This window comes from Anguilla anguilla, chromosome 6 (assembly GCF_013347855.1).
Source record: "Anguilla anguilla isolate fAngAng1 chromosome 6, fAngAng1.pri, whole genome shotgun sequence".
NCBI classification, from domain to species: Eukaryota; Metazoa; Chordata; class Actinopteri; order Anguilliformes; family Anguillidae; genus Anguilla; species Anguilla anguilla.
Window position 1 is genome coordinate 61,424,035 of NC_049206.1, and position 27,486 is coordinate 61,451,520.

A 27,486-nucleotide genomic window follows, 5' to 3' on the forward strand; every position below is an offset into this window, starting at 1 on the left:
CTGGCCGGGCGGTGCAGTGCGTCTTCAACGTTTAAACTCGCCATCAGTCCCGGTCTTGACCTGCACATAACGAGAGATAATTTGCGCACGCACACACACACACACCCATACGTGCACACACACACACACGCACACACACACACATACACACACACACACACACAGATGCTTTTATCACTGAGATAAAACGTTTTCTTTGTCTTTTACATGCTTCATGCAGCCTAAAAATTGTGATCTCATCCAAACACTCTTGGGCAGGCCGTTGGAAACAGACTGAAGGTCGTAGGCCGTTAGGAGCGGGGTAAAGGTTGTAGTCTGTTAGGGTTTCTAACTGTTTCTAACTGTTCTGGTTCTGGGCAGGAGGACGAGCAGAGGCAGAGAGGAGGAGAGGTGGAGCAGGAGGCGGAGCAGAGGGAGAGGAGGCGGAGCAGGAGGCGGAGCAGAGGGAGAGGCGGAGCAGGAGGCGGAGCAGAGGGAGGGGCGGAGCAGAGGGAGAGGCGGAGCAGGAGGCGGAGCAGAGGGAGGGGCGGAGCAGGAGGCGGAGCAGAGGGAGAGGAGGCGGAGCAGGAGGCGGAGCAGAGGGAGAGGCGGAGCATGGCGTCCTGGTTCGGCTGGGGCGAGCCGTTCCAGCGCAGCCCCCAGCGCAGCGCGGCGGAGGTGGTGACGGACACGCTGATGGTGGAGCTGGGCTGGCAGCTGAAGGAGGCGGAGCGGAGCCAGAGGGAGCGGGACAGCGAGTTCCGCCGCCTGCAGACCGGCGTGGACTACAGCTGGCTGGCCAGCCTGCCCCGCTGCACCTACGAGCTCAGCGTGGGGGACAGGCTCGCCCTGGAGGAGCTCTGCGCCAAGATACACCCGTCATACTGCGGCACCGCCATCCTCAGGTACACACACCTGTACACACACCTGCGCACGCACACACACTCATACACACACACACACACACACACACACACCTGCGCACACACACACCCACACATACACTCACATATACACACACACACCTGCGCACGCACACACACTCATACACATACACACACACACACACACACACCTGCGCACGCACACACACACACCTGCGCTCGCACACACACTCATACACATACACACACACACCTGTACACACACACACACTCATACACACACACACACACACACACCTGCGCACACACACACCCACACATACACTCACATACACACACACACACCCACACATACACTCACATACACACAACACACCTGCGCACACATACACCCACACTCACACACATACACACACACACACCTGCACACACACAAACCCACACATACACTCACACACACACTATACACACACCCTCTTACAGAGAACTGCATTCACTCAACCCTGTACTGTGGAGCTGTTAGTGCTCTCTGCCCCTCTATCTCTCTCTCTCCCCATCTTTCTCCTCCCCCCTCTCTCTCTCCCCCTCTCTATCTCTCGCTCCCCATCTTTCTCTTCCTCCCTCTCCCTCATCCCTTCCTCCTCTGCTCGGCCTCGTTCTCAGAGCTGTTGGTATAGGGGCCGGAGGTCACTCACAGAATAAGCCCCGCCCTCACTGTGATGTCAGTGTTGCCATGGAGCTGGGTGAGCAGTTGGTTGGGGGTGGGACAAGGGAGTGGGGTTCGTCTGCAAGACAGTACATGAGGGGTCATGAGGTCACCTCTCTCTCACTCTCTCTCTCCCACTCTCTCTCTCTCTCCCTCTCTGTCTTCTACTCTCCCTCTCTCTCTCTCCAGTTTTTCTAATTTTAACTGCTTTTTTGGCATGAAAAATATAGGCATTTGTGTTGCCAAAGCAGGTTACATAATAGAACTTATGTATAATATGGATGATAGAAAAAAATTCCTATAACAAAAATGACTGTACATAATGGTAGGTGTGTGTGTGTGTGTGTGTGTGTGTGTGTATGTATCTGCGTCTGACTGCGTTGTGTGTGCATGCTTGCGTGTAAGCTTGTACATGCGTGTGCTGTGTGTGTGTGTGTTTGTGTGCATGACAGGGTCACTCATTGTGTGACAAGAGAAGACAGATTGTGCTGCTGGTCTGGTGCAGTCTGTCTTTTCCCCTAATAAGAAGAGTAGCTTATCTGCATCAGGTGTGCTGTTCAATTGGGGATATTTTTGGCAAAATCTCCCCCCCCCCCCCCCAGGTTCCGGCAGGTGGTGCTGGAGAACGAGCCGGAGGTGGCGGAGGTGGCGGGGCTGTTCCGCTCGGTGCTGGGGGAGGTGCTGGAGCGGATGAAGGAGGAGGAGGAGGCCAAGCGGCTGTCCCGCCAGTGGAGCAGCCGGCGCTCTGTGAGCACCTCCCTCATGACCTTCCGGTCCCGCGTGCGCATCAACCCCTTCGCGACGGACGGGGAGGTGAAGACCGTGTCCGAGGACGTGGAGCGGGGCCTGAGCAGGGCCGAGAGGGCCAAGCGAGTGTGGAGCATGCCCGAATTCCGCACCAGCAAGGCTCTCTGAGCGCCAGAATTCTGAGGGATGGAGGCAATGTTCCGGAATGTCAGGGATGGAGGGAATGTTCCGGAATGTCAGGGATGGAGGGAATGTTCCGGAATGTCAGGGATGGAGGGAATGTTCTGAAGCATTGAGGGTAGAGGGGAACATCAGTTCAAGAGGCTGCAGAGAGAGAGAGAGAGAGAGAGAGAGAGACATGGGCGGGGGGGCTCCTCTTACAGTTTCTCTGAGGGTCTCTCTCTCTCTCTGTTTAATGTACAGGTCTGTATAAGCCTTTAACTTTGTACTTTATACTTTTTTGATGAACTACAAACTATGCTGGGTATTTAACTGACGTTTTGAGAATTATGGGTCAAAAAGTCAGTAACAGTAAACTCCTGCAATAAGCAATTATCTGACGCCTTCATCTAAATATTGATATCAATTTCTAAACCAGACTGACAACCTGGGGAAGTGGCAACTTTTACACAAGTTCAGGACATTCATATGTGCGTATATTTTTAATATTGCCTCTATATTTGTGTTCTTGGTGCAAGCTAGGACTATTGGAATGTGATATAGGATGTGACTGATTTTTAGACACTATAAAACAAGAATTAATATATTTCTTTAATTCCAAATTTCTGATGTGCCCCATCTTAGGACAGAACTAATTCACCTCATACTGGGACAGCCTACAGCCTATTACCTGTTAATTGCATTTCAAAATGGCTTATTCTGAAAATTTGCCAACTATTGAATTAAATTAATTTGTTTTAATGATTTGATTCATTGTTGCTCTATGGTCATGTTATAATAGTTTTTATGTTAAAAAATAATATTCTATATTGTAACCAGTGAGGAAAAAGTGATCAAATATTTAGGTCATAAGCCTTTTAAAAGTCTGTTGAATTAGTACGTTTTTGCGAATTATTTAGATTTTTACCAGTTCATTCACCCATGATCAACCTCCCTCCGTCCCAGAGAAGTTGATTATGTGGGAGTTTAATGTGAAACTGCACACGTTTTTGCAGGTCAAGGTAAACGTTACGACTGTCATGGTTTCGGTGAGCCACTTGGGCAGGACAGTCTAAACGGTTGAAAGAGATTTAATTTCCCGTGTAATTACAGATTTCCTAACAACCTTTTTAAACCTTATCAGTTCCCTGCTAGGTAATACCTTTGATAGGAAAATACACCTTTAACCATTTGTATCAAAATCTAATCCATTTAAATTGTATAGCACATTTTACAGCAGTAACCACAGCATCCTCTTATCTGAATGGATGAAATAACTTATGAACTCCAAGGCTTCCGATGCTGACGTGGTGCAGCAGGTCTGGTGAATGTCCTCTGAGACGAACCAGAATGTTCTCTGCAGGGAAACATGTTTTTACACAGTGCATGTCTGCGCCCAGTGCAACTGTTCCTCATCCACCCGCCGTTAAACTGGAATAAAGATCACACGCCCGTATGTTTGTTATTAACCCTTCAAAATGTCAAAAAAGTCAGAGTTCTAGAACTACGTCGCTTTCAGTTACCAGCAGTGGCTGTGACATCAGCATTAGAATGTTAGGTTAAGTGCATTCTGATCACCTATCTGTCATCTTACAGGGTTAAAGATTTGAAGCTGTGTGGGCTCTTACCTTAGGGAAATATACACACACACACTCACGTGCACACACACACTCACACGCATGCACAAACACACACTCACACACTTACACTCTCACACAGCCACACACACGTGTGCACACACACCGTTCCTGAGTCAGGCTCCAGTGGGAGCTGACTCCTCCTCCTGGTACTTACTGTAATCACCAGCTCCTCAGAAGGCCCTTGTCCTGATTGGAGCTCTTTACCTCCCGTCCTCAGGCCTGAAAGAAAGCTCTAGAAGCAGGTAGAATGTTCCCGCTGTTGAACAGGAAGTGGTGACTCACTCCTTGATGGTGGGGGGGGGGGGGTATTGCAGGGTGAGAACGTGTGATTGGCCATAGTCCACTGCACACAGCTCCCCCCTCAGTCTCCATACCGACTGCAGTCTGCATCCGCACGTCAGGTTTAATGCTGCTTTTTAAAACATTTATGAAACGCTATGGCCGTCTCACACTGCCCGTCCTGCAGCAGACCAAGAGCCAACCAATCACTTTCCCTGAGTTTGTTTCCTCCACCCGACTTCTGCCAGCGGCCAATGACGGAAGAATGATTATTCACAAACCCCATTACATGTGCAGCAGGAGGTTTTGAGTGTGTGGTGCAGCAGGAGGTTTTGTGTTTGTGGTGCAGCAGGAAGTTTTGTGTTTGTGGTGGAGCAGGAGCTTTTGTGCAGGGGAACTGATGGTCCACAAAACCACAATAATGTTGTAAGCACAATAACCACAAGAGTTCAGAGTCTAGGACATGTTTTATTATTTGGGGGACACTTTGCCCCTCCCCCCAAATTTGGAAGAAGACACGTTTCACAACCTTTGCTGTACTTCTTTTCAACAAACAATCACATCACACAGACAAGTTATTTATCTTAAACTGACAACTGAAATTATGATTAATGAATAATTACAGAGGAAATGTAAGAAAATTCTGAAAAAAATTTAATCGATACATTTTATCTTTCATGCATAAATTTTTGGGGTGAATCCTGAGTCACTGTTGAGATACAGAGGAACAGCTGGGCCCACTTTCAGGAAGCAGGATTACAGAGTTATCTGGATAACTGCACTGAGTAAAACCCAGAACCCTCCCAGAGCTGGAACATGGACTGAAGTAAAAAGAGCTGTTCCAGGTTTTACTCAGCGCAGTTATCTAGATAACTCGGTAATCTTGCTTTGAGAAATATACCCCCCTTGACTGGAGAGACTGGCGTGGTGTTTGGCCCATTTGTTCCCTTCCCCCCCCGCCCCAAGGAAACATCTCACAATTAGACCAATAAAAATTGATTTGAAAAGCAGCAGTGAACTCAACTAATGCCAGCTTTGATTAACCCCACCTAAAATTAACTACAGCGAAAATGGCTATAAAATGGGAAGGGTAAAAAAAAATCACATTTTTTGTTGCCATGACATTCTGTCACCATGACATTTTCACAATAACAGTCAGCCCTGAACTAATTTCAGCTGATCCTGAGGAGGCTGTAGCTGTTCACACGGAAAAGCTGTGATTGACATTTTCTCCCACAGTATGTTGTCCAGCCATTGCATTCTATGGAGGGCAGTATGGTCTTTTACACAAATAAGGGTCTTGGGCAACACACAGATTAGTCAACAATATTACCCCCCATTCAGAAGTACACAAGCAAACGGTGGTAGAGAAGCAGAGGACAGAGCTGGCAGCAGGAGCTCAGCGCAGCTGCACGGGCAGCGGGAGCTCAGCGCAGGGGTAAATAAATGTAAAGTAATGGCTCTTCCCTAAGCCCACGCTGTCGTTGGGAGCGGGCTATAGGGGCAGAAGGACCTCATTCACACGGACGACGGACAGAAGTTTCCAGAAAGGACTGTTTTTAGCACCAAGCTCTCCTGCTCGGGTCAGAGGGCAGAGTTGAGGAAATTCAGGAGTTCGGCCCGGTTCTTATCCCTCTGAGATCATTACACATACACACACACACACACACGCACGCACGCACGCACGCAGTAAAGGAGAGAGGAGAGAGGGAGGGGGTTAGGCTGGGGTCTCCTCCACACTCTGAAGGGACAGATTTAAAACAGCAGATCTGGTGCCAATACAGAAAGACAGTTTAACAGAGCAGCGGTGCCACCTACTGGGCACACCTTTTTATGCAGTAAAAAACAAAACATGCAGTTAGGTAACACTGTATACAGTCTACAGTAGAACAAAAATCGCACGCAAGCACACACACACACACACACACAGCACGCTACTGTTGCAGGGTGTGTATATAACAGTTGACCCTCAGCAGAGTGACTCAAAGACCTAAATGAGCTCTTAATCCATGATGACATCACAGCCGCAGGTGTACCTGTTTGTCCTTCCTGGACTTCTTCACTTTCATTTTAATCTTCCGTCCGGAGATCATGCTGACCTTTCTCCCCCTCTTCTTATCCTTAAGATACTGACAGAGACACACAAGCACAATAACAGAACTTGTGCAAATGGCTTTTCCCCCGAATGACCTATGCCCTGAAGACAGATAGGTAAGTGGGACGTGTACCTTGGAGATCTGCACAGGTCCCGATCCTTCTTCATAATCCTCATCCTCACCCTTCTGTTTCTTCTCTTTCTTCTTTTTGTGCTTCTTCTCTTTATTCCCTTTATGCTAAGAGTTCACACGTACGTACATGCATATACACACACTCACACACGCAGACACATGCAGAGACACACACACGCACACAGATGTACATACACACATATGCACAGACGTACGTACACACACACAGACATTTACATATACTCACCCACAAACACAGACATATACATACACTCAGACATATACACACACTCACACACATGCACGCAGAGAGAGACACACACACACACACACACACACACGCAAACACACACACACGCAAACACACGATAGTAAAAAACTGTAAATATTAGCAGGCAGAGGGGAACTCTCAGTGCTGAAAGTGCACTTGGCTTTTCTCGCCCGTAGTAAATGGGAGGAATACCTTCCTGTGTCGTTTCTCCTTCCTTCCTTTCTTAGACTTGGACTTTCTGTGTGAATCTGAGGAAGAAGGAAGACTCCTGAGAACATTTCACCCGTGACTGTCCGCAGATTTTAATATTTTTAAATGGGGATTAGATTAATTAGACTTTCTTTGGTACAGAGGGTGACACTTTCTCCTGGATACTCCGTAGCACACTTGGGGGGGGGTACAGGTGTCCGAGCGGCACACCTCTCTGTGTGACACACAATCAGTTCACAGAGCTACAGACTGAGGGCCCCTCAGCTCAATTGAATTTAACTGCAGCTCTACACACAAATAAAAATGCAACACTGCAGTGTGTACACCTGTTACACCTGTACATATATTTCAGATTAATACATCTCCCTCACTCACCACTGCTGCTAGAGCTCGACCTGCTGACTGAGGAGCACGAGGAAGAGGAACCTGATGAGGAGGAGGAAGAGGACGAGGAGCTGGATGAGGATGATGAGGAAGACGACCTGCTTCGGCTGCGCTTCTGTGTCCTTCTCTCCTTTTCTGTCCCAGTGAAAAAATCAGCCGTCATTTTCAGCACACCGTCAGGGTCCAACTGCTAAGGAACGCGAAGCGTCTTCAGAAACGGTACATCCGGTAAATTACGGAACTTTACCTGGGCTTCGCACTCTTCTCTCGTCTCTGCTACCACGTGAGTCGCTCCTCCTCCTCACCTTGGAGTCTGCTCGGGTTGACTAAGGGAGAGAGCAGAGATTCTTTTCTGAATCGTACATCCGCGATGGTCCTTCCAGTTAATAATAATGTCTCTGTACTGCACCTAACTCAGGTGCAGTAAGTAAACAGGCATGCGGATCACTAACCCCTGGCTCTTTAGCGTACCTGAGTGTAATATAACTGGGATTGTCTGATGACCTGCAGGTGTGCACGCTACCCTGACAGTGACGAAACCGCAGCAAGAGGCGCATTAGCGACCCGCTCCGGAAGGACAGGAACCGAACAGTGGACCGGACCAAGCTAAACTTAAAGTAACGTAAGGTCCGTTTACATTCATCCTCGTGAAACAATAACATATAATGTACTTCGTGTGAAAAGTGCACTTTACTTGGCTATAAGCTGCTGCCGCATTTAGTCACAGAACCTTTCAATGTAGCAACACAATGCTTGGGTTACTTAGTTTACCCAGCGAGCTAATTTCGATACTTAACTTTAGGCCATCTTGGTAACATCCCGGGACTAATTTATATTAAGGTAGATACACAGATACATGGTATGGGTTAGCGTATGCTAATACTGGCCGCCAGTATTGCATACTAAATATAGTTACAGGAAGCGGCCGTATAAATCCATGCACTAGTTTCCCAAACACAGACTGCAGCATACGAGTGAAACTAAAAATGAACCCAAGTGCATCTCAACACAACCGCGTTCTCGCATTACTGTCAGGGTAGTAACTTCAGAGCTTGCGTTAGTAAAGCCGGAGTTCCTTCTCGTATTCGCTAGATTCAGTATTTCCGTCCTAGTCTCTGCTAGCTGGCTAGCTACTTACCATTGTCCAAAGACCATGTAATTACACGTTTGAAACGAAGATGGCTGAAAATGTCTCGATACACTCCACTTAAAATAACACTCATATGCAACTGTAGTCTTTCTTTTTGCTAGCAATATTTGTTATCTACCAAAATAACTTGTTCAATATATTGAAACTACACATTCGTAATCACAACAGTGCCACCATCTTGCAGCCCACAATGCACTGCGATATTAAGGCCAACCCCGTAGATATGCGCATAAGGTGGCGATCTTCCATTTTATAAACGCATGAGGCAATTTTATGGACTCAGTTGTTTAGTTCAATTGATTTAAAAAAATAAAAATAAACCAATGTAATAATTCCAGAAGACTCATCTAGATTTGTCATTATTTTTCCATTTTTCCGTGTTCAGTAAAATTCAATAATTCAAAACAAGACAAACAGCCTAAAATGGTTTGTGAGCTGTTTATTCATTTGAAGTGCTTAATGCTTCATGCAGGTATTATTCCTCATTCAGAATTATTAAAAATATATAGTCTCAAAGTCCCATTAATTTAACAACTAATTACAGAAGCAGATTAATTCCATTCATTATTATTCACAAAATTATGTTGGATATTTTGTAAACATGAAGTACCATATGAGCGGTACCAAGAGCTCAAATAATTCAAAAGCCTATTTCGAGAGAATAGTTTTTCTAATCGGAAAACGGGATGTGCTTCCTTACAGGGTTGAGAAATGTAGGCTACTGATCTAGAGCGCTGTGCACAAAAAAAAACTGGCACGAATAACGTGAACAAGTTGTGCTCCTAGAGGTGTATCAGTTCAGTACTGTGAAAACACTGTGTAAATATGACTTGCCTCAACACTGGGCTCGCACATTAAAAAATGTTTTTGAGAAAGAAATAAAATGTAGAAAATCGTTTATATGCAGATTTAAATAAACACACTTATGATATCGCTGGAAGTCGCTAGCATCACGTGATCTTCACAAAAGCATTTTTTTGAGTCCATAGATTTACGGCATCAGAATGTCACTCATTTTATTTGGTAGACTTATCTTGCACACACGATCAATGCAAATGCTGTTTTTTTAATCTTGATATCTTTATATTTTTTATCTTTATATTGTATCTTGAAAAACAAAAACATTTCTCCCCATTCATGGAAACCAAATATATTAGCATTCTCGATTTGTCCTTTTTATGACAAAGGAAGTCTGTTCTGTTAATAACTCCAGCAATGACATTACAACACGGAAATAACAGATTTTTATGTGCACGAAGCTATTACACGTACACTATTTCGTAATTTATAACGGAAAATGAATAATGTATAGAAACATATTGTAAAATATACAAATATTTGGTATATATACTAGGCTTTGGTCTCAGTATGATGTAGCTAATTTGATAAAAAAAACGTAACCACTAAAATGTAATGTTCATTACAAAATACTACCATGTATTGAAAAATATGTTTGGAGTGCCTTCTTATATTAAAATGTATTATGCGTATTACAGAATGTACTTTAATGGGGGGCATTATTTTTTGTTTCAGTTTGAAATTAATTTTTTATTAAACTAGGCATTTCTCACAACCCTTTCAAATAATATATAAAAAAACACACATAGGTTATACCATATAAAAACATATTTATAATTGACAGTATTAATACATGATACATTTGGAAAAAGCGTAATAGTAATAGATATTTTAACGTGGTGAGTTCATCTCTAGCTTATAATGAGGCCTTCACTTTACTGCCTGTGGTGTAAGCAGCACTCCTGGCAGGTGACTTTTCAATAAAAAACAAATTTGTGAAACTAAAACTAGTGTCTTTAGTCAGTTTTACTCCTCCCTCTCACTGATCTTATTTTGGATTTCTCTAGTTCAGGCTCATATTTCTTTAGTTCAGGAGTTTACTGACTGGTGATGAATGCTCAGGTGATGCACACTAAAACAGGCCAGTAAAACAGCAGTAAAGGTATTTCTGAAACAATATCCCAGACGCTCACTGGCTGTTGTTGGACACACAGGGAGGAGTGTAAGGGAGGAGTGTAAGGGAGGAGTGTAAACGGACTTTACGTCAGTATGTGCACAGGAAGGAGGGAGCGCGAGAGAGAGGAAACAAAACAAGCGAACATGGGTGTGAGCCAGGTTTACCTGAGCAGGTCTGTGAGCCAGGTTTACCTGAGCAGGTCTGTGAGCCAGGTTGTTTACCTGAGCAGGTCTGTGAGCCAGGTTGTTTACCTGAGCAGGTCTGTGAGCCAGGTTGTTTACCTGAGGGGGTCTGTGAGCCAGGTTGTTTACCTGAGCAGGTCTGTGAGCCAGGTTGTTTACCTGAGGGGGTCTGTGAGTGTTGGCTCGTGTGATTTACAGATTTACAGCTGTTTGTCTAGATCCTCCAAGCAGGTTGCAAGTAAAAAAGGTTTTTTTATTTTATTTTTTGTTTTTTTGTTTTGTGTGTGTGTGTGTGTGTATGTGTGTAAGGTAAGGTAAGGTTGCACAGCTCAAAGTCTGGAAGCTTGAGCCTCTGTCATGTGAAAAGTGTGTGTGTGTTTCCTGAGTGACCTGTCCTGCATGTGAAGCTACACAGACCTGGCCGGCCAGGCCGGATTGGAGGTACATAACACAGCTTCTCATTGGTTATCAGAATGAATGTACATAACACAGCTTCTCATTGGTTATCAGAATGAATGTACATAACACAGCTTCTCATTGGTTATCAGAATGAATGTACATAACACAGCTTGCCATTGGTTATAATTTGGATGGGGCAGAGGGTACTAGCCAGGCGTTGGCGCTAAAACGGAACTAATCCAGAAAACGCTCCTGTCCCCCGCCATTTCATTGGAGTCGCTGAACTACTGGAACGGAACAGCGGTGATGTGTGCAGTAAGATACTGAAAATAAAAAGGGGCTTTGCTTTTGTTTTTGGGCTGAAGTGAGTTAATCCAGGAGAAAAATACTGACCTTCGCATCTTTGGGTGTTGAGAGTACCCGACAGACCAACAATATGCTGCTTCAGAAGTGTCATAAAAGAACAAAAATAAAATATTATCTAAGGAATTTATCTCCATTATACATTGCTATCGTCCTGATAGCACACATTTTCAGGTATAGGGGTATATGAGAGGGATGTGGAGAGAGGGGGAGGTGGCATCACAGCTTTTCCCTAGTTTAGGCCTCGACTTTGTTCTTGGGATGATCTCCGTGAGCCAAACTCTCCTCGTTCTCCTCTTCCTCCTCCGGTACCTGCAGAGAAATTAGCTGTCAGTCACTGCCCCCACCTGCACAGTGGCCATTACAGGTGAGACTGGACACTGCTGATTGGAGAGTGAGACTCCAAAATGGGTGGAGCTACAATAAGCTGTCCAATAATCACTAACCTATGTCAACCAATTAAAATTATGCACCAAAGCAGGGCACAACAACTGGTTAAAATCAGTGAGTAACTGATGATATTATGGTAGCTTCACTTATTTTTGGAGCCTCATTCCCTCATCAGTACTGAAAACACGGATGTTCATTTGGTCTAATCGTTTAGGCTGTACTGTGCAGAGGAACAAAAAGTATTTGTGTATTTTATTTGCAAGTGTTTGCTAATGTTAGCTTAGAGAGACAGTGCATAAAAATGGCTGACAAAATGAGAAATGTGACAATAATGTGGATGTCTTTTTTAGTAAATAGTATAGTTGTTCCTGGCCCATGACAACAGCCTGCAGGTGTTAAAGATCTCCTCGCTGAAGGCAGACCCAGCTTGGGCAGACCAGGTTTGCACCCCACCGCTCATCCTGGGCCCTGAATGTAGAACCCCTGCAGACTCACCTCCCAGTAAATCGAGTCGTCAAAGCAGTTCTGGTCTGGAGGCTGTCCCCACACGGGCAGCTTCATGATCAGACCTTTAAAAACAAAACCGGTCAAAGTCTGCACTCCCGCATTTTACAACATCGCTCCTGCATTTTACAACATCGCTCCTGCATTTTACAACATCGCTCTGATGCAGATTCAGCTGTGGAAAAATCAGTGATAAAATGCTTGAAAAGCTAATGGTTTAAAAGCCCTCCTACCATTTCAGATGGTAGGTACCAAACTGGTTAACAGTTCATAGTGTTGTGGTCACCAGCCCTGTTTCTGGAGATATACCATCCTTTCGGTATTCAATTCATCCCTAATTTGACACATCTGACTCTACAAATTAGCTGCTCAACAAGATCTCTAGCTGTTGAAGGTGGTGAGTTTGAGTGGGTTGGAGTGAAAACCAGCAGGACAGTAGATCTCCAGGAACAGAGTCGGTTGCTGTTGGTACAATATATCCTGTGCAAGCTACAAAGGAATTCAGAACTCTATGGTATCTGTAGAAATCATGCATGTTTTTTGTAATGCAATAATTGGAATAAAATGTAGGTCAGATGAACATACCTGTGATGGCCCCCCCGACAAGTGCGAACCCCAGGGAGGAGGCCAGGGCTGCGGCCTGCATGGAGGCCAGGCCACTAGGGGGCGACAGAAGCACATGCATGAGAATGGCACACTGAGTTTCACAAACACGTCCTTCACTTACCACACAAAACCCAGATGTTCTGACTTGTTTTTCTGTTTTTACATCATTCATTCAATAAATGTGGCTATCCATTTCCAAATTTATTTTCACATTATAGTATTTCTTTACAATCAACTTTTTCTGTGGGAAAAAGAGTGTTTTCCGGGAAGCTGAACTGTTTCCAAGCAGTGTTTGCAGCTCATATATTCCACAGCTTGTGTGAGGGCGGCCATTTTGGCTCTGATTCAGACTATGGGCTCCACGCGGCTCCTGATTGCACAGGGGCCCTCACTGTGGACACTGAGAACGCTGCCTTACTCTTTCTTCTTCCCCAGTGCCGTGGCCGTGATTCCGGCCAGCCCGCCCAGAATTCCCGGCATTCCATGGAGGTTGTGGACTCCGCACGTGTCCTGGATACCCAGGCTTGCAGCAAGGATGGGCTGAGGAAAATTTTAATAAAAATAAAAAAAATGAAGATACAAATCAATAATTCTCAACACACTGTCCATTTTAAGCAGCATCTGTGTCAGTGTAGGATTGTTTAAGCTGGGTGTGGCCTGACCTCAACATGGGAGTCAAACCTGCAACCTCCTGTTTGCTGATTAGCCAAAGCCCACACCCTTTATTTAAACAAGTTTAATGGTGCTCAAAATATTTCTGCCTGTAGGCAGGTAATAAGCTGTACCTTTGCAGGTCGAAGCGTGCTGAGCACCCTTGCATGGTCTGCTTTACCTCCTCAGTCCACTTCGTACCCAGCGGTCGTGAACATCATGTGCTACCTCTCTGTTTGCAGTGGCGTTTCCGTCAGGAAGCACTCACCGTCAGGAACTTGAACCCCAGCGTGGAGATGATCCCGGCCACAGATCCAATCAGCATCGCGCCGAAGGGCCCAATGTTCATGTCTGCACAGGTTCCCACGGCAACGCCTCCAGCCAGAGTGGCATTCTGAATGTGCACCTGGAGAGCAGTGGGGTGAGGTTCTGAATGTGCACCTGGAGAGCAGTGGGGTGAGGTTCTGAATGTGCACCTGGAGAGCAGTGGGGTGAGGTTCTGAATGTACACCTGGAGAGCAGTGGGGTGAGGTTCTGAATGTGCACCTGGAGAGCAGTGGGGTGAGGTTCTGAATGTGCACCTGGAGAGCAGTGGGGTGAGGTTCTGAATGTGCACCTGGAGAGCAGTGGGGTGAGGTTCTGAATGTACACCTGGAGAGCAGTGGGGTGAGGTTCTGAATGTGCACCTGGAGAGCAGTGGGGTGAGGTTCTGAATGTGCACCTGGAGAGCAGTGGGGTGAGGTTCTGAATGTGCACCGGGGAGCAGTGGGGTGAGGTGAGCGCACTCTGCTTTGGTTTCTTTTACAGAAACATTTGAGCTTAAATACTTTACCTGAGAGCGCAGCAGCAGTCCCCTGTCCCCCCACCCATTATCTGGCTCTATGAGTGTATTCAGCTGTAACTGACCCCCTCTAACTGCCCCTCACTGTGCCTGAGTGTGTAACTGACCCCCTCTAACTGCCCCTCACTGTGCCTGAGTGTGTAACTGACCCCCTCTAACTGCCCCTCACTGTGCCTGAGTGTGTAACTGACCCCCTCTAACTGCCCCTCACTGTGCCTGAGTGTGTAACTGACCCCCTCTAACTGCCCCTCACTGTGCCTGAGTGTGTAACTGACCCCCTCTAACTGCCCCTCACTGTGCCTGAGTGTATTTGGCAGTGACAGACTCCCTCTGGCCGCCCCTCACCATGTCCAGCTTGCCCTTGTGCTCCACCAGGCTGGACGTGGCGTAGGCTGTCATCACGCACGCGGCCAGGGACAGGTAGGTGTTGACCACAGCGGTGAACTGGTCCTCTTTACTCCCCGCGATGCCCGAGTTGAAACTGGGCCAGAACATCCAGAGGAACACGGTTCCTGAGAAACCAAGCACAGCACACCATTACTGAACACGCCATCACTCAACACATCGGCACTCAACACGCCACCACTCAACACATCTGCACTCAACATGCTGTCACTCAACACGCTATAACTCAACATGCCGTCACTCAACACGCCGTCACTCAACACATCGGCACTCAACACGCTGTCACTCAACACGCCGTCACTCAACACGCCGTCACTCAACACATCGGCACTCAACACGCTGTCACTCAACACGCCGTCACTCAACACGCCGTCACTCAACACATCGGCACTCAACACGCCGTCACTCAACACGCCATCACTCAACACGCCGTCACTCAACACGCCGTCACTCAACACGCCGTCACTCAACACGCCATCACTCAACACATCGGCACTCAACACGCCGTCACTCAACACATCGGCACTCAACACGCCATCACTCAACACGCCGTCACTCAACACGCCGTCACTCAACACATCGGCACTCAACACGCCGTCACTCAACACGCCGTCACTGAACATGCCATCACTCAACACGCCGTCACTCAACACGCCGTCACTCAACACATCGGCACTCAACACGCCGTCACTCAACACGCCGTCACTGAACATGCCATCACTCAACACGCCGTCACTCAACATGCCGTCAATCAACACACCGTCACTCAACACATCGGCACTCAACACGCCATCACTCAACACATCGGCACTCAACACGCCGTCACTGAACATGCCATCACTCAACACGCCGTCACTCAACATGCCATCACTCAACACGCCGTCACTCAACACGCCGTCACTCAACACGCTGTCACTTAACACACCGTTGTTATGATGGCTGGAGGGGCTTGTTATGGTGGCGGGGGGGTTGTAGTTATGGTGACTGGGCGTTTTTTATGGTGGCGGGGGGGTCGTAGTTATGGTGACTGGGGGCTTGTTATGGTGGCGGGGGGGTCGTAGTTATGGTGACTGTGGGGTTGTTATGGTGGCGGGGGGGTCATAGTTATGGTGACTGGGGGCTTGTTATGGTGGCGGGGGGGTCGTAGTTATGGTGACTGTGGGGTTGTTATGGTGGCGGGGGGGTCATAGTTATGGTGACTGGGGGCTTGTTATGGTGGCGGGGGGGTTGTAGTTATGGTGACTGTGGGGTTATTATGGTGGCGAGGGGGTCATAGTTATGGTGACTGGGGGCTTGTTATGGTGGCGGGGGGGTCGCACCGATCATGGCGAACACGTCGGAGTGATAGACTGAGCCCTCGTTGGGGTGCCCGTTCCTCAGGCCGGGCCGGTACAGCATGCGAGCCGCGGCCAGCCCAAAGTACGCCCCGTAGGCGTGGATGGTCATCGACGCCCCCACATCACTCGCCTGTCAAAAAACAACACTCATATGTATGGTAACCCTGGGTTACACTTCAGACTGCAGTGCATGTTTTCTCCACCTGGTGGTGCAGAAGGCATCTTCAGGACAGCAAATATCAAACTATTCTTTCCTTATTAATGTAGTGATACATTTGTTGTGTCTAAATATGAAAAGTATTGTGTCTAATATAATAAATATAAGCAGAAAAAAGAACAACTATAAGAGGACTGGCTGGGTGTTTGGTCTGGCTGCTGATTGGTAGCCGGACATGTGGTCTGGCTGCTGATTGGTAGCTGGGCGTGTGGTCTGGCTGCTGATTGGTAGCTGGGTGTGTGGTCTGGCTGCTGATTGGTAGCTGGGTGTTTGGTCTGGCTGCTGATTGGTAGCTGGGCGTGTGGTCTGGCTGCTGATTGGTAGCTGGGCTTGTGGTATGGCTGTTGATTGGTAGCTGGGCGTGTAGTCTAGCTGCTGATTGGTTGCTCACCCCCAGCACTTCGGCTACCAAGTGCTCATTAAGGGAGAAGATGGTGATCTCCAGCACGGTCATGATGAGGAGCTGCACAGGGCTGGTCTTCCCCAGGACCGCCCCAAAGGAAATGAGGACTGTGGCTGTGCTGAAGTCTGCGTTGATCATCCTGCAGGTACCAACACAACATTACTCATCACTGTTCATGTGTTTATGTGGTAGTTAAAGAAACCATGGTAACATGCAAGGCCATTGTGGAAAGATGTAAATTCCAGCTATCCTGTAGCACTCAAAAACATTTATGAATATTAAATTTGCCAGTATAATTATATATGTCCAGTTCCAACAGTCGCCTTTGTTTATGACTCTGTGTAAGAGTTGTCCTTGTAAGTAAAGTTCCTGTGTGACAGTTGTCCCTGTATGTCATGCTCCTGTGTTGTGTTTGTCCTGGTCAGTTTGGCGCTAGTCGTGGTCTGTTTGGCGATATTGCGGTTGTTCAGGTCAGTTTGGCGGTAGTCCTGGTCAGTTTGGCGGTATCGTGGTCAGTTTGGCGGTAGTTGCGGTTGTTCAGGTCAGTTTGGCGGTAGTCCTGGTTGTCCAGGTCAGTTTGGTGGTATCGTGGTCAGTTTGGCGGTAGTCGTGGTCAGTTTGGCGGTATCGTGGTCAGTTTGGCGGTAGTCGCGGTTGTCCTGGTCAGTTTGGTGGTTGTCCTGGTCAGTTTGGCGGTAGTCGTGGTTGTCCAGGTCAGTTTGGCGGTAGTCGCTCACCTCAGGATGTCCATCTTGATCTTGCCGTCGCTCATGTGCCAGAAGCCCTGCATGAGGATGCCCCACTGCAGGCCGAAGGCCGCCAGCAGCAGGTTCACCCCCACGCTGCTGAAGCTGTAGCGCTTCAGAAACGTCATCAGGAAGCCGAAGCCGACGAAGATCATCACGTGCACGTCCTGGAACACTGCGGAGGAGCAGCAGGTCAGGGGTGAGAGGTCAGATCCGGGGGAGGTCACGGCTCACCACAGACATAGAATAACGGAGACAGAGAGAGAGTGGTGGGGAGAGAAAAAGAGAGGGGAACCTCTCTAGGACTCTTTTCACGCACTCCATCTCTCTCCTTTTCTCTCTCCATTGCTGGCTTTTATGTGCTGATTTTTGGGCTGAAGTCATCCAACCAGCCCAGTCTAGTCAGAACATGTAGAAAGGCCATTTGCCATAGAGATTCTGAGAGACTATGTACCATAAAGATTCTAAGAGCCAATGTACCATAGAGATTCTGTGAGGCTGTGTACCATAGAGAGTCTGGGAGAATATGTACCATAGAGTGTTTGTTCCTAACAGAGACTACAGTAAAATCCTGCTCAAAGTGCTTTCCAACATAATAAAATAAAACGTGATAAAACATAGTAAACATAACTATATAAAGTTAAAACCTTAACACTGTTCAAACAAAAGGATTCAATGAAAGCAAATCATTTCAACAGTAAAACCAAAGCATTAAAAAAATGATGATAATAAAATAAAATAAAAAAGAAAGTTGAGCTTTTCTGAGTCTTGAACTGTTGCTTTAAACGGAGAACTGTTGCTTGCCTAATGGATAGTGATTGGTAATGCATTCCAAGGCTCTGGGAGCATAAAAATCACAACACTGCTTCACCTGGTTTCTTAACTTTCATTATTGGAACATGAAGTGAAGCAGCAGCTGCTGATCTAAGTGTTCGGCTTGGAGTGTGTGCTGACAGAGCATCTGAAACGTATGGTGCTAAACCAGGGAGGGCTTTGCAAACCCAGAAAAGTGCTTTAAACGAAAATCAGCCCTGAAAGATACTGGGAGCCAGATTGCCTGTATAAAGGGGGTCCGGGAAGTCCTGGTACAGTCTGGTGCGTTTCTGCTGTTCTGACTGCAGTGGGAAGATGGGCAGGGGTACTGCTGTTCTGACTGCAGTGGGAAGATGGGCAGGGGTACTGCTGTTCTGACTGCAGTGGGAAGATGGGCAGGGGTACTGCTGTTCTGACTGCAGTGGGAAGATGGGCAGGGTTTCTGCTGTTCTGACTGCAGTGGGAAGATGGGCAGGGGTCCTGCTGTTCTGACTGCAGTGGGAAGATGGGCAGGGTCTCTGCTGTTCTGACTGCAGTGGGAAGATGGGCAGGGGTACTGCTGTTCTGACTGCAGTGGGAAGATGGGCAGGGGTACTGCTGTTCTGACTGCAGTGGGAAGATGGGCAGGGTTTCTGCTGTTCTGACTGCAGTGGGAAGATGGGCAGGGTTCCTGCTGTTCTAACTGCAGTGGGAAGATGGGCAGGGTTTCTGCTGTTCTGACTACAGTGGGAAGATGGGCAGGGTTCCTGCTGTTCTGACTGCAGTGGGAAGATGGGCAGGGTTCCTGCTGTTCTAACTGCAGTGGGAAGATGGGCAGGGTTTTTGCTGTTCTGACTGCAGTGGGAAGCTCATTCCACCACTGGGGGGCAGTACTTGTTTCTGGGGGGTGTTAAACACCCCAGCGGCTGCCAGCATTATCAGCTGCCACGCATGCACTCCCCGCTGGGCGTGGCTCGCGTATCGTATCCATGGAGACTGAGTCTGCTGGGCGATTACGGTTTGCTTTTGGCGCAGTTGAGCAGGGTCACCACCTCCTGGGGTGGAACCGTCTTTTTCCAGGAAATTACCCCATGCCCCCCCCCCCAACCTTGCCATCAGCCAGCAGACCTCCTGTCTCATTCCTGCCCCCCCGCCCCATGCTGTGGGTTACCCACCCCCCCCCCCCCCCCACTCTGAGGGGTATCTGAGGGGCATCTCTGGAGGAAGGTGTGGTTTCTGAAAGCGCTTTGAGCTTTGATTGTGGGTGTCACATCTGGAAAGGGTTCACCCTGTGAGCGGGGGGGGGGGGGGGGGCATGTCCTCACTGTGACCTGGTCTGACCCAGCTCTAAACTGCCAGCGTTATTCAAGCAAAACCAGCAGGCTGCTTAGTGACTTACACTTATATACACCTACGCACACGCACTCACACGTACACACTGCGCACACACACACACATGCATACCTACGCACACTGCACACACACACTCACACACACACTGCACACACATACTCACGCACTCACACGTACACACTGCGCACACACACACACATGCATACCTACGCACACTGCACACACACACTCACACACACACTGCACACACATACTCACGCACTCACACGTACACACTGCGCACACACACACACATGCATACCTACGCACACTGCACACACACACTCACACACACACTGCACACACATACTCACGCACACACACACGCACACACGCACACAAACAGACACAGACACACACTCACCAACACACACTGCGCGCGCACACACACACACACACCTATGCACACTGTGCACACACTCACACACACGCACACACACACACACACACACACACACACACACACATACACATACACTGCACACACATACTCATGCACGCACACACACACGCACACACGCACACAAACAGACACAGACACACACTCACCAACACACACACACACACACACCTATGCACACTGTGCACACACTCACACACACGCACACACACACACACACACACACACACATATCTATGCACACTGCATACACTCACACACACGCACATACACACCTATACACACTGCACACACTTAAACAGAGTCCGACGCACACACACACAGACTCCACGGTCTCCACAGTAAAATACTGCTATAAGATCAGATCCATCAGTCATTTTTGTGGTTGTCTGAAGGGCTGGTGTTTGTTTTGGGTGTTTGTATTGGTTTAATGTGCATGCACTGCATTACCCTTCATATTGACAATAGCGGCATTATCAAAGGTCCTATGATCCCACCAGACAATCAATATTATAGCACATTCCCCCAGGCGTGCACTTCTTCACTCCAGGAGAAGCATGGCATGGGAGCGCCAGGGCGGAGCTGGTATCTCCTGTGAGCAGAATCTCTGAGCCTCGCGCTTCCTAGCACTAGGGCCGCGCGCAGAGTGCTGCGTCTGTACGCCATGTCAGGGCTGGCCAGGCAAGATAAAGGCGAAAAACGTTTTTTTAAAAGCAGAGCCGCATTTTTCAGCGCGATGTCCTGCGTGCTGCCAGGGCAGGCTCACAGCGCTGGTTTCTGGGTAATTGCTTTCGGACTCTGACCATTAGCCTCAGTTGAGTTACGGCGAGGGGATCTGAGCCAAGTAATCCAGGCAGGGTGTGGAAACATTTTAAACCTGCTGTTCAACGTCTGCCATTATGTGGTCTCTGGTTCGTCCCTTGATAAAACTCCAGAGCTATGCCGTTTTACAATAACATCTCTCTGTTTGTTGTCTTTACTTTGAGCTCTTGATTGCTGACAGCTAAGTTCCATTTAGCATATTGACCTCCCATACTGGGCCAAATCTACAAAGTTCCATTTAGCATTATGACCTCACAAATCGTTCCAAATCTACAAAGTTCCATTTACCATTATGATCTCACAAGTTGTGCCAAATCTACAAAGTTCCATAAAACATTATCACCTCACAAGTTCTGCCAAATCTACAAAATTCCATAAAACATTATCACCTCAAATAGTGCCAAATCTACAGTAAGTAAGTACATCTACTATAAGCTTCCATATAGTATTATGTATACACTGGGCCAAATCTTTGTGTACGTTAAGAGTGTGTGTCCTTTCCACTATTGTACTCCGCAGAGTATTACTGAACATGCAACAAAAACAAAGCTGCAAAAAACCTGCGGTTCACTCACTCTTAGCCGTCAGCTGAGCGGCTCGAGCGTGACGCTTCCTTTGCGTGTCTGTGGAACGTGCATCATTAATCTCAGAGCTCAGCTGCTAACGCCCGTAACTGAGGACAGCATGCTGCCTGAGATGCTGCTGATACAGGAGGAGTCCACAGCTCCTGTGTAAGAGAGCTTCCTGTTTTATGAAATCCCTACATGAGCCTAACATAACTCTTGGAAGATGCTGTTCTGTCTTCCTCAGTTTGCAAACATAATCTGTGTGGAAAACAGCCGTTTTAACGATGGTCATGCGCAGCTTTTCTGCGTCAAAGATAAAAGAATGGGACGAAACAGGCGGTTAAAGGTCCCTCTGTCTGCCAGTCTCAGTAGCTGTTAGGAATGTCAGAAAATCCATGTCCCCCCCGGCTCCCCGCTTAATCATGTTAGTGTGCTGTTTTTTAAACAGTGGTCCTGTGTGTCATTCCTGACCATATGAAGGTATTTATTGTGTTTTAGTGGACACCCCCACAGCCCAGGATGAGCTTTTCCATTTGTACAGCTGGACTGTATAAAGTCCTGAAAAGTTCACAGTGCTGTGCCCCACCGGGGAGTTGAACCCGCAACCTTCAGGCTATAGTTCCAGTGCCCTAAGCAGCCAGTCACCCCTATACCACACTCCCCACTGCCTTAAAACTAACAAAAACAGGAAGTCACAACTGGGTGTGTCGAAGCTGAACTCTTCAGCAGTTCTGCACTGGAATATGTGTTTTTATCTTATTTCATAATTTTATGGGTAAAGCCTGAAATGGCCTCTGTCAAATTAAGAATGTGAAAAAATGTTAAACTATGACCAGTATGCCATTCTAAATTATGACAAAAGAATTCACCGTTGGCACATATTTTTTTTCACCCATACTTCTGTCTGTTTTCAAAATGAAGAAGCAAAATTGTTATTTAATCATTTTGGCAGAAAGTATGGTTGACATTTTCCCAGAATGGAAATGGTGCTGGTAATACAGCCTCAAATAAGTAACATCAACATGAAATCCTTTAAAATGACCTATTTCTACACAGCAGCTCAACAGTTGTAGAATAAATGAAGCCAGATGCCATAGAAATGCTGTGTGCCTTACACATCCAAACCCAAAGCACAGACTAAAGCCCTGCACCATGTCTATCACCAAACAGCAAAACAAACAACTCCTCACACATTTTAATTTCCCCTCTGTTTCTCCCTTTGCAGTTAGATAGCACAGACCCACGCATTGAGGAGAAGACCCACATGACACTGCGAGCTGAAAGGTTTGGCGGTATTTAGAACACATTTGCAGATGAATTTTTAGAAGCTTTTCAGACCTGGGTAAGAACCCAGAGCCTTCAGACCTGGGCCAGAACCCAGAGCGTTCAGACCTGGGTCAGAACCCAGAGCCTTCAGACCTGGGCCAGAACCCAGAGCCTTCAGACCTGGGCCAGAACCCAGAGCCTTCAGACCTGGGCCAGAACCCAGAGCCTTCAGACCTGGGCCAGAACCCAGAGCCTTCAGACCTGGGCCAGAACCCAGAGCGTTCAGACCTGGGTCAGAACCCAGAGCCTTCAGACCTGGGTCAGAACCCAGAGCCTTCAGACCTGGGCCAGAACTCAGTGGTGTGGGGCGCGGCTGACCTGGGTAAAGGCGCAGGTTTTTGTCCTCTGTCTTGTTGCTGGGTGCGTGGCCGTCATGGGCGCCATGGCTGGAAGGCTTGCCGTCATCGTACACCACGAAGAAGGCGAAGAGGATGATGGTGAGGATCTCGAGGCTGAGGGCCAGGATGGGGAACTTGAGCCTCATGTTGGTGGCGTACGCAGGCATGGCCACGCTCTGGCTTGCTGCTACTCCAGTGTGCTGATAGCACAGGGGGGCGTCTCTGCCCTTTAAATCCCCTGCAGGCCCATCGGGAGCCAATGGCAGGGCAGGACACCCCCGGCCCCGTCAGACACACCCCCTTCACACAGGGTCAGAGAGACAGACAGACAGCAGAGAGAGAGAGAGAGCGAGGGAGAGAGAGAGACAGACAGCAGAGAGAGAGAGAGAGCGAGAGCGAGAGAGAGAGACTGCAGAGAGAGAGAGAGAGAGAGAGAGAGAGAGAGAGAGAGAGAGAGACAGACTGCAGAAACAGAGAGAGAGAGAGAGAGAGAGACAGACAGACAGCAGAAACAGAGAGAGAGAGAGACAGACTGCAGAAACAGAGAGAGAGAGAGAGAGAGAGAGAGAGAGAGAGACAAACTGCAGAAACAGAGAGAGAGAGAGAGACAGACAGACAGCAGAAACAGAGAGAGAGAGAGAGAGAGAGAGAGAGAAATGCTGGTGAATGGAAGAGCTAAGGGCAGGGCTTCCTCAAAGCATCTGTTCAGTGAATAATAAGAACCATTTTCTCTGAGAGAAAGTCAGAGATGGAGAGAAAGAGAAGCATAAATGTGGAAGAATAGAGAGAGAGAAAGAGGGAGTGACAATCTGATTTGTAGGCACTTGGATATATTTCGACTTTTGACCTTTACTCGTTAATGCTGTTCAGTTGTCTGTCTTTATTTACTTCATTGGCTTTCTTCAACAGTCATTTTTAAACCGAGTCATGGGTTTTTACAAAGCTTTCATCTTTTATTTGCTGACTGATTGGCATGTTCTGCCTACCAGCAGATGTTTGGTCAGAGCACCGAGACAATGCTGGGAAATCTTCAAACTTGTGAGCAGATGGATCTGCCCCTGTGGTGAAACCACTGCAGGACACAGGCGTAGTTCTCAGCTCAGCATGCAGCCTCTCCAGTTCTCTCTGGGGAGATTGCATGTGGACAGCAGAAAGCACAGGGTTAAATCTCAACATTCTTTTGTAACCTTATCAAACCCCCCCCCAAAACCCCCCAAATGGCAGGAGGACAAGTCTGAGGTACCCCAGCTCTGGTTCTGCTGTGCGGTACCCCAGCTCTGGTTCTGCTCTGTGGTACCCCTGTGCTGGTTCTGCTCTGTGGTAACCCTGTGCTGGTTCTGCTCTGTGGTACCCCTGTGCTGGTTCTGCTCTGTGGTACCCCTGTGCTGGTTCTGCTCTGTGGTAACCCTGTGCTGGTTCTGCTCTGTGGTACCCCTGTGCTGGTTCTGCTCTGTGGTAACCCTGTGCTGGTTCTGCTCTGTGGTAACCCTGTGCTGGTTCTGCTCTGTGGTACCCCTGTGCTGGTTCTGCTCTGTGGTAACCCTGTGCTGGTTCTGCTCTGTGGTACCCCTGTGCTGGTTCTGCTCTGTGGTACCCCTGTGCTGGTTCTGCTCTGTGGTAACCCTGTGCTGGTTCTGCTCTGTGGTACCCCTGTGCTGGTTCTGCTCTGTGGTAACCCTGTGCTGGTTCTGCTCTGTGGTACCCCTGTGCTGGTTCTGCTCTGTGGTAACCCTGTGCTGGTTCTGCTCTGTGGTACCCCTGTGCTGGTTCTGCTCTGTGGTACCCCTGTGCTGGTTCTGCTCTGTGGTACCCCTGTGCTGGTTCTGCTCTGTGGTAACCCTGTGCTGGTTCTGCTCTGTGGTACCCCTGGTTCCCCTGGTTTTCTCCCGTGCCGGGCTGCTGTAAAGCGCTTTCTCATTGGACGCACGCACAGCCTGCTTCTGCGGCTTTTCTCTCATTAAGAGCTCAGTGGTGACGCAGCCCTGCGTGGGCTCCCATTGGCTGAGCTTTGGTGAATGTTGAGCGGTGACGCAGCCCTGCGTGGGCTCCCATTGGCTGAGCTTTGGTGAATGTTGAGCGGTGACGCAGCCCTGTGCAAGAAATCTGTCTCTGATGCCAATATGTCTGCTGGCCACACATTCCCTTGATCTCATCATTATCACAATACAGTTGGTACAATGGTAGAATAGCGACCGGGAGTGAGAGATTGGGAACCATTCAAGTCAACAGGCATGCTAATTCAATCACAACAGGACAGCCAATACACTATGGCCTAATTGATAGGTGTTACAAAAACTGACTACATCCGTCTTGGTATGTGTATTCAACACTCCTGATCAAAGCTTCGAAAACAAATAAGCAGCAGCCTCTGGAAAGGTTTGTGGTTCAGTCTGACTCTGCTGAATCCAAGGTGTCATTCGTGCGCTTTGTCACTGCCGGTATTGGAAATAAACTTTGTACATTTTCATCACGTTCGAGAGACGTCCTTTTTTCCTTACACCTGCATGGGCTCCCATTGGCTGAGCTTTGGTGAATGTTGAGCGGTGACGCAGCCCTGCGTGGGCTCCCATTGGCTGAGCTTTGGTGAATGTTGAGCGGTGACGCAGCCCTGCGTGGGCTCCCATTGGCTGAGCTTTGGTGAATGTTGAGCGGTGACGCAGCCCTGCGTGGGCTCCCATTGGCTGAGCTTTGGTGAATGTTGAGCGGTGACGCAGCCCTGCGTGGGCTCCCATTGGCTGAGCTTTGGTGAATGTTGAGTGGTGACGCAGCCCTGCGTGGGCTCCCATTGGCTGAGCTTTGGTGAATGTTGAGTGGTGACGCAGCCCTGCGTGGGCTCCCATTGGCTGAGCTTTGGTGAATGTTGAGTGGTGACGCAGCCCTGCGTGGGCTCCCATTGGCTGAGCTTTGGTGAATGTTGAGTGGTGACGCAGCCCGATCCCTGTGAGTGTGTCACAGCTGTGTCTGTGGATTTGCTTCCCCTCCTCCATTACCACGCACACGACCACCGTCAAGGCCAGATACAATCTAACTGCAGCACGCTTTGTTTGTTTAACTTTGGAGGGACGGGGGTACATGGGTCATCACGTGTCCCGCAGTCCTCTCTGTCACAAGCTCACCGGTCGCTGAAACGTGGCAGAAGCTCTCTTCTCTAGGTCTGCAGGCAGAAGCTCTCTTCTCTAGGTCTGCAGGCAGAAGCACGTAAACACACGTTCTGCTGGTGCTCCTGAAACACTGAGCTGGGGAGACTACAGGTGAACATCCTCTCCCAGTGCATCACTTTTTATTTTTTCATTTGATGGAATGAGGAGAAAGTACATTTATTAAAAAATTTTAAAACAAAGACTATAAGATGGGACTGCTGTGCTCACAATGTTACCTAATGAATGACCACACTCTCCACAGCCAAACAGCAATTAACAAATAAAATGGCTTTAAATAAAGTGAAATTACCGTTTCCATGAGGAGGTGAGTGTCCATCTTGCCTGTAAAGTGAACTCCTCTGGCAGTCTCTGTGGACACGGTCCAGTCCGCTGTCTCCCTTGGTCACGGTTTTGATCAGAGGCTTTTATCCAGATTTCAGATTGTTTTGTAGTACTGTGGGATTTTTACTGCCGTGGGATTTTTACTGCTGTGGGTGTTTTTAAGGCGGCACATTGAACGGTCCTCCTGGGGCACAGGCCTTGAGGTTGCAGTTTCCGGTGTAGGTGTTGCCGTGGCGAGCGTTGCCATGGCAGCGGGCTTTGCGCCCCAGTGCCCGTGCGCGTCTGAGCGTGCTCCCTGGGGCCTGTGCACCTCTGGCAGCTCTGAAACGGAACCCGGAACGCTCCGCTGCTCAAACAGGAAGCCAGGCTTCAGGAACCCCCGAAGGGGCGGAGCTAATATTAGAGGAGTGAACACAGTGTAGTGGTTCGGGGGTTTGATTCACAGGTGCGTCGCTGCCGTTGGTCCTGTGAGCTCAGGTGCCCTCCCCTGCCCTGCTGCAGTGAACGCAGCGCTGCGAGGGGACTGCATGTGGGGAACGCCAGCGGCTCTTCTGATTGGGCGCGTCGGGCGCACGTACGCAGGCTCAGGCCGAAGAGATGCAGCGGGAGCTCAGCACTTCAGGGCGCGCTCCCTGGTGTTGACTGATTGGCTAATAGGAGCAGAATTCTGCAGGGAGCGTGTTTTAGAAGTTGTGCTGAACACATAAGTCAC

At 48.3% G+C, this 27,486-nt stretch overlaps 2 protein-coding genes and 2 long non-coding RNA genes across 5 annotated transcripts; 2 read left to right on the plus strand and 2 right to left on the minus strand.

Annotated features, from left to right (window-relative positions):
* The first annotated feature begins 526 nt into the window (after nucleotides 1–526).
* Nucleotides 527–3,245, plus strand: rd3 (retinal degeneration 3, GUCY2D regulator). Its single transcript, XM_035421260.1, has 2 exons — nucleotides 527–884; nucleotides 2,172–3,245. The coding sequence occupies exons 1-2, from the start codon at nucleotides 595–597 to the stop codon at nucleotides 2,482–2,484; spliced, it is 603 nt and encodes a 200-aa protein (XP_035277151.1). The 5' UTR covers nucleotides 527–594; the 3' UTR covers nucleotides 2,485–3,245.
* Nucleotides 3,246–4,842: 1,597 nt separating this feature from the next.
* On the minus strand, nucleotides 4,843–23,501 carry rhag (Rh associated glycoprotein). Of its 2 annotated transcripts, XM_035421258.1 has the most exons (16): nucleotides 23,273–23,501; nucleotides 17,648–17,831; nucleotides 16,899–17,049; nucleotides 16,273–16,420; nucleotides 14,894–15,060; nucleotides 13,976–14,113; nucleotides 13,475–13,596; nucleotides 13,036–13,109; nucleotides 12,442–12,515; nucleotides 8,626–11,868; nucleotides 7,735–7,813; nucleotides 7,479–7,622; nucleotides 7,086–7,141; nucleotides 6,623–6,727; nucleotides 6,431–6,523; nucleotides 4,843–6,029 (listed from the first exon to the last, which is right to left on the minus strand). In XM_035421258.1, exons 1-10 carry the CDS (start codon nucleotides 23,457–23,459, stop codon nucleotides 11,794–11,796), a joined length of 1,320 nt encoding a protein of 439 aa, XP_035277149.1. In that variant the 5' UTR covers nucleotides 23,460–23,501; the 3' UTR covers nucleotides 4,843–6,029; nucleotides 6,431–6,523; nucleotides 6,623–6,727; nucleotides 7,086–7,141; nucleotides 7,479–7,622; nucleotides 7,735–7,813; nucleotides 8,626–11,793. The 2 variants fall into 2 exon arrangements, with proteins under 2 accessions (XP_035277149.1, XP_035277150.1); XM_035421259.1 differs by lacking the exons at nucleotides 4,843–6,029; nucleotides 6,431–6,523; nucleotides 6,623–6,727; ... (1 more) ...; nucleotides 7,479–7,622; nucleotides 7,735–7,813 and having other exon boundaries at nucleotides 9,062–10,803; nucleotides 10,834–11,868.
* LOC118229358 lies at nucleotides 14,357–15,249 on the plus strand. The gene is made up of 2 exons (XR_004765655.1): nucleotides 14,357–14,448; nucleotides 14,483–15,249. It is a non-coding gene; the product is annotated as an uncharacterized LOC118229358 (long non-coding RNA).
* Nucleotides 22,524–23,264, minus strand: LOC118229357. The gene is made up of 2 exons (XR_004765654.1): nucleotides 23,021–23,264; nucleotides 22,524–22,966 (listed from the first exon to the last, which is right to left on the minus strand). It is a non-coding gene; the product is annotated as an uncharacterized LOC118229357 (long non-coding RNA).
* Nucleotides 23,502–27,486: the final 3,985 nt, after the last annotated feature.

Coding starts and splice junctions, on each gene's coding strand:
- rd3 (XM_035421260.1), top strand. CDS start 595: ATGGCGTCCTGGTTCGGCTGGGGCGAGCCGTTCCAGCGCAGCCCCCAG. Junction 885..2,171: donor TGCGGCACCGCCATCCTCAG/GTACACACACCT, acceptor CCCCCCCCCCAG/GTTCCGGCAGGTGGTGCTGG.
- rhag (XM_035421258.1), bottom strand. CDS start 23,459: ATGCCTGCGTACGCCACCAACATGAGGCTCAAGTTCCCCATCCTGGCC. Junction 13,597..13,975: donor TGGGGTTCAAGTTCCTGACG/GTGAGTGCTTCC, acceptor AATTTTCCTCAG/CCCATCCTTGCTGCAAGCCT. Junction 11,869..12,441: donor ACGACTCGATTTACTGGGAG/GTGAGTCTGCAG, acceptor ATTTCTCTGCAG/GTACCGGAGGAGGAAGAGGA.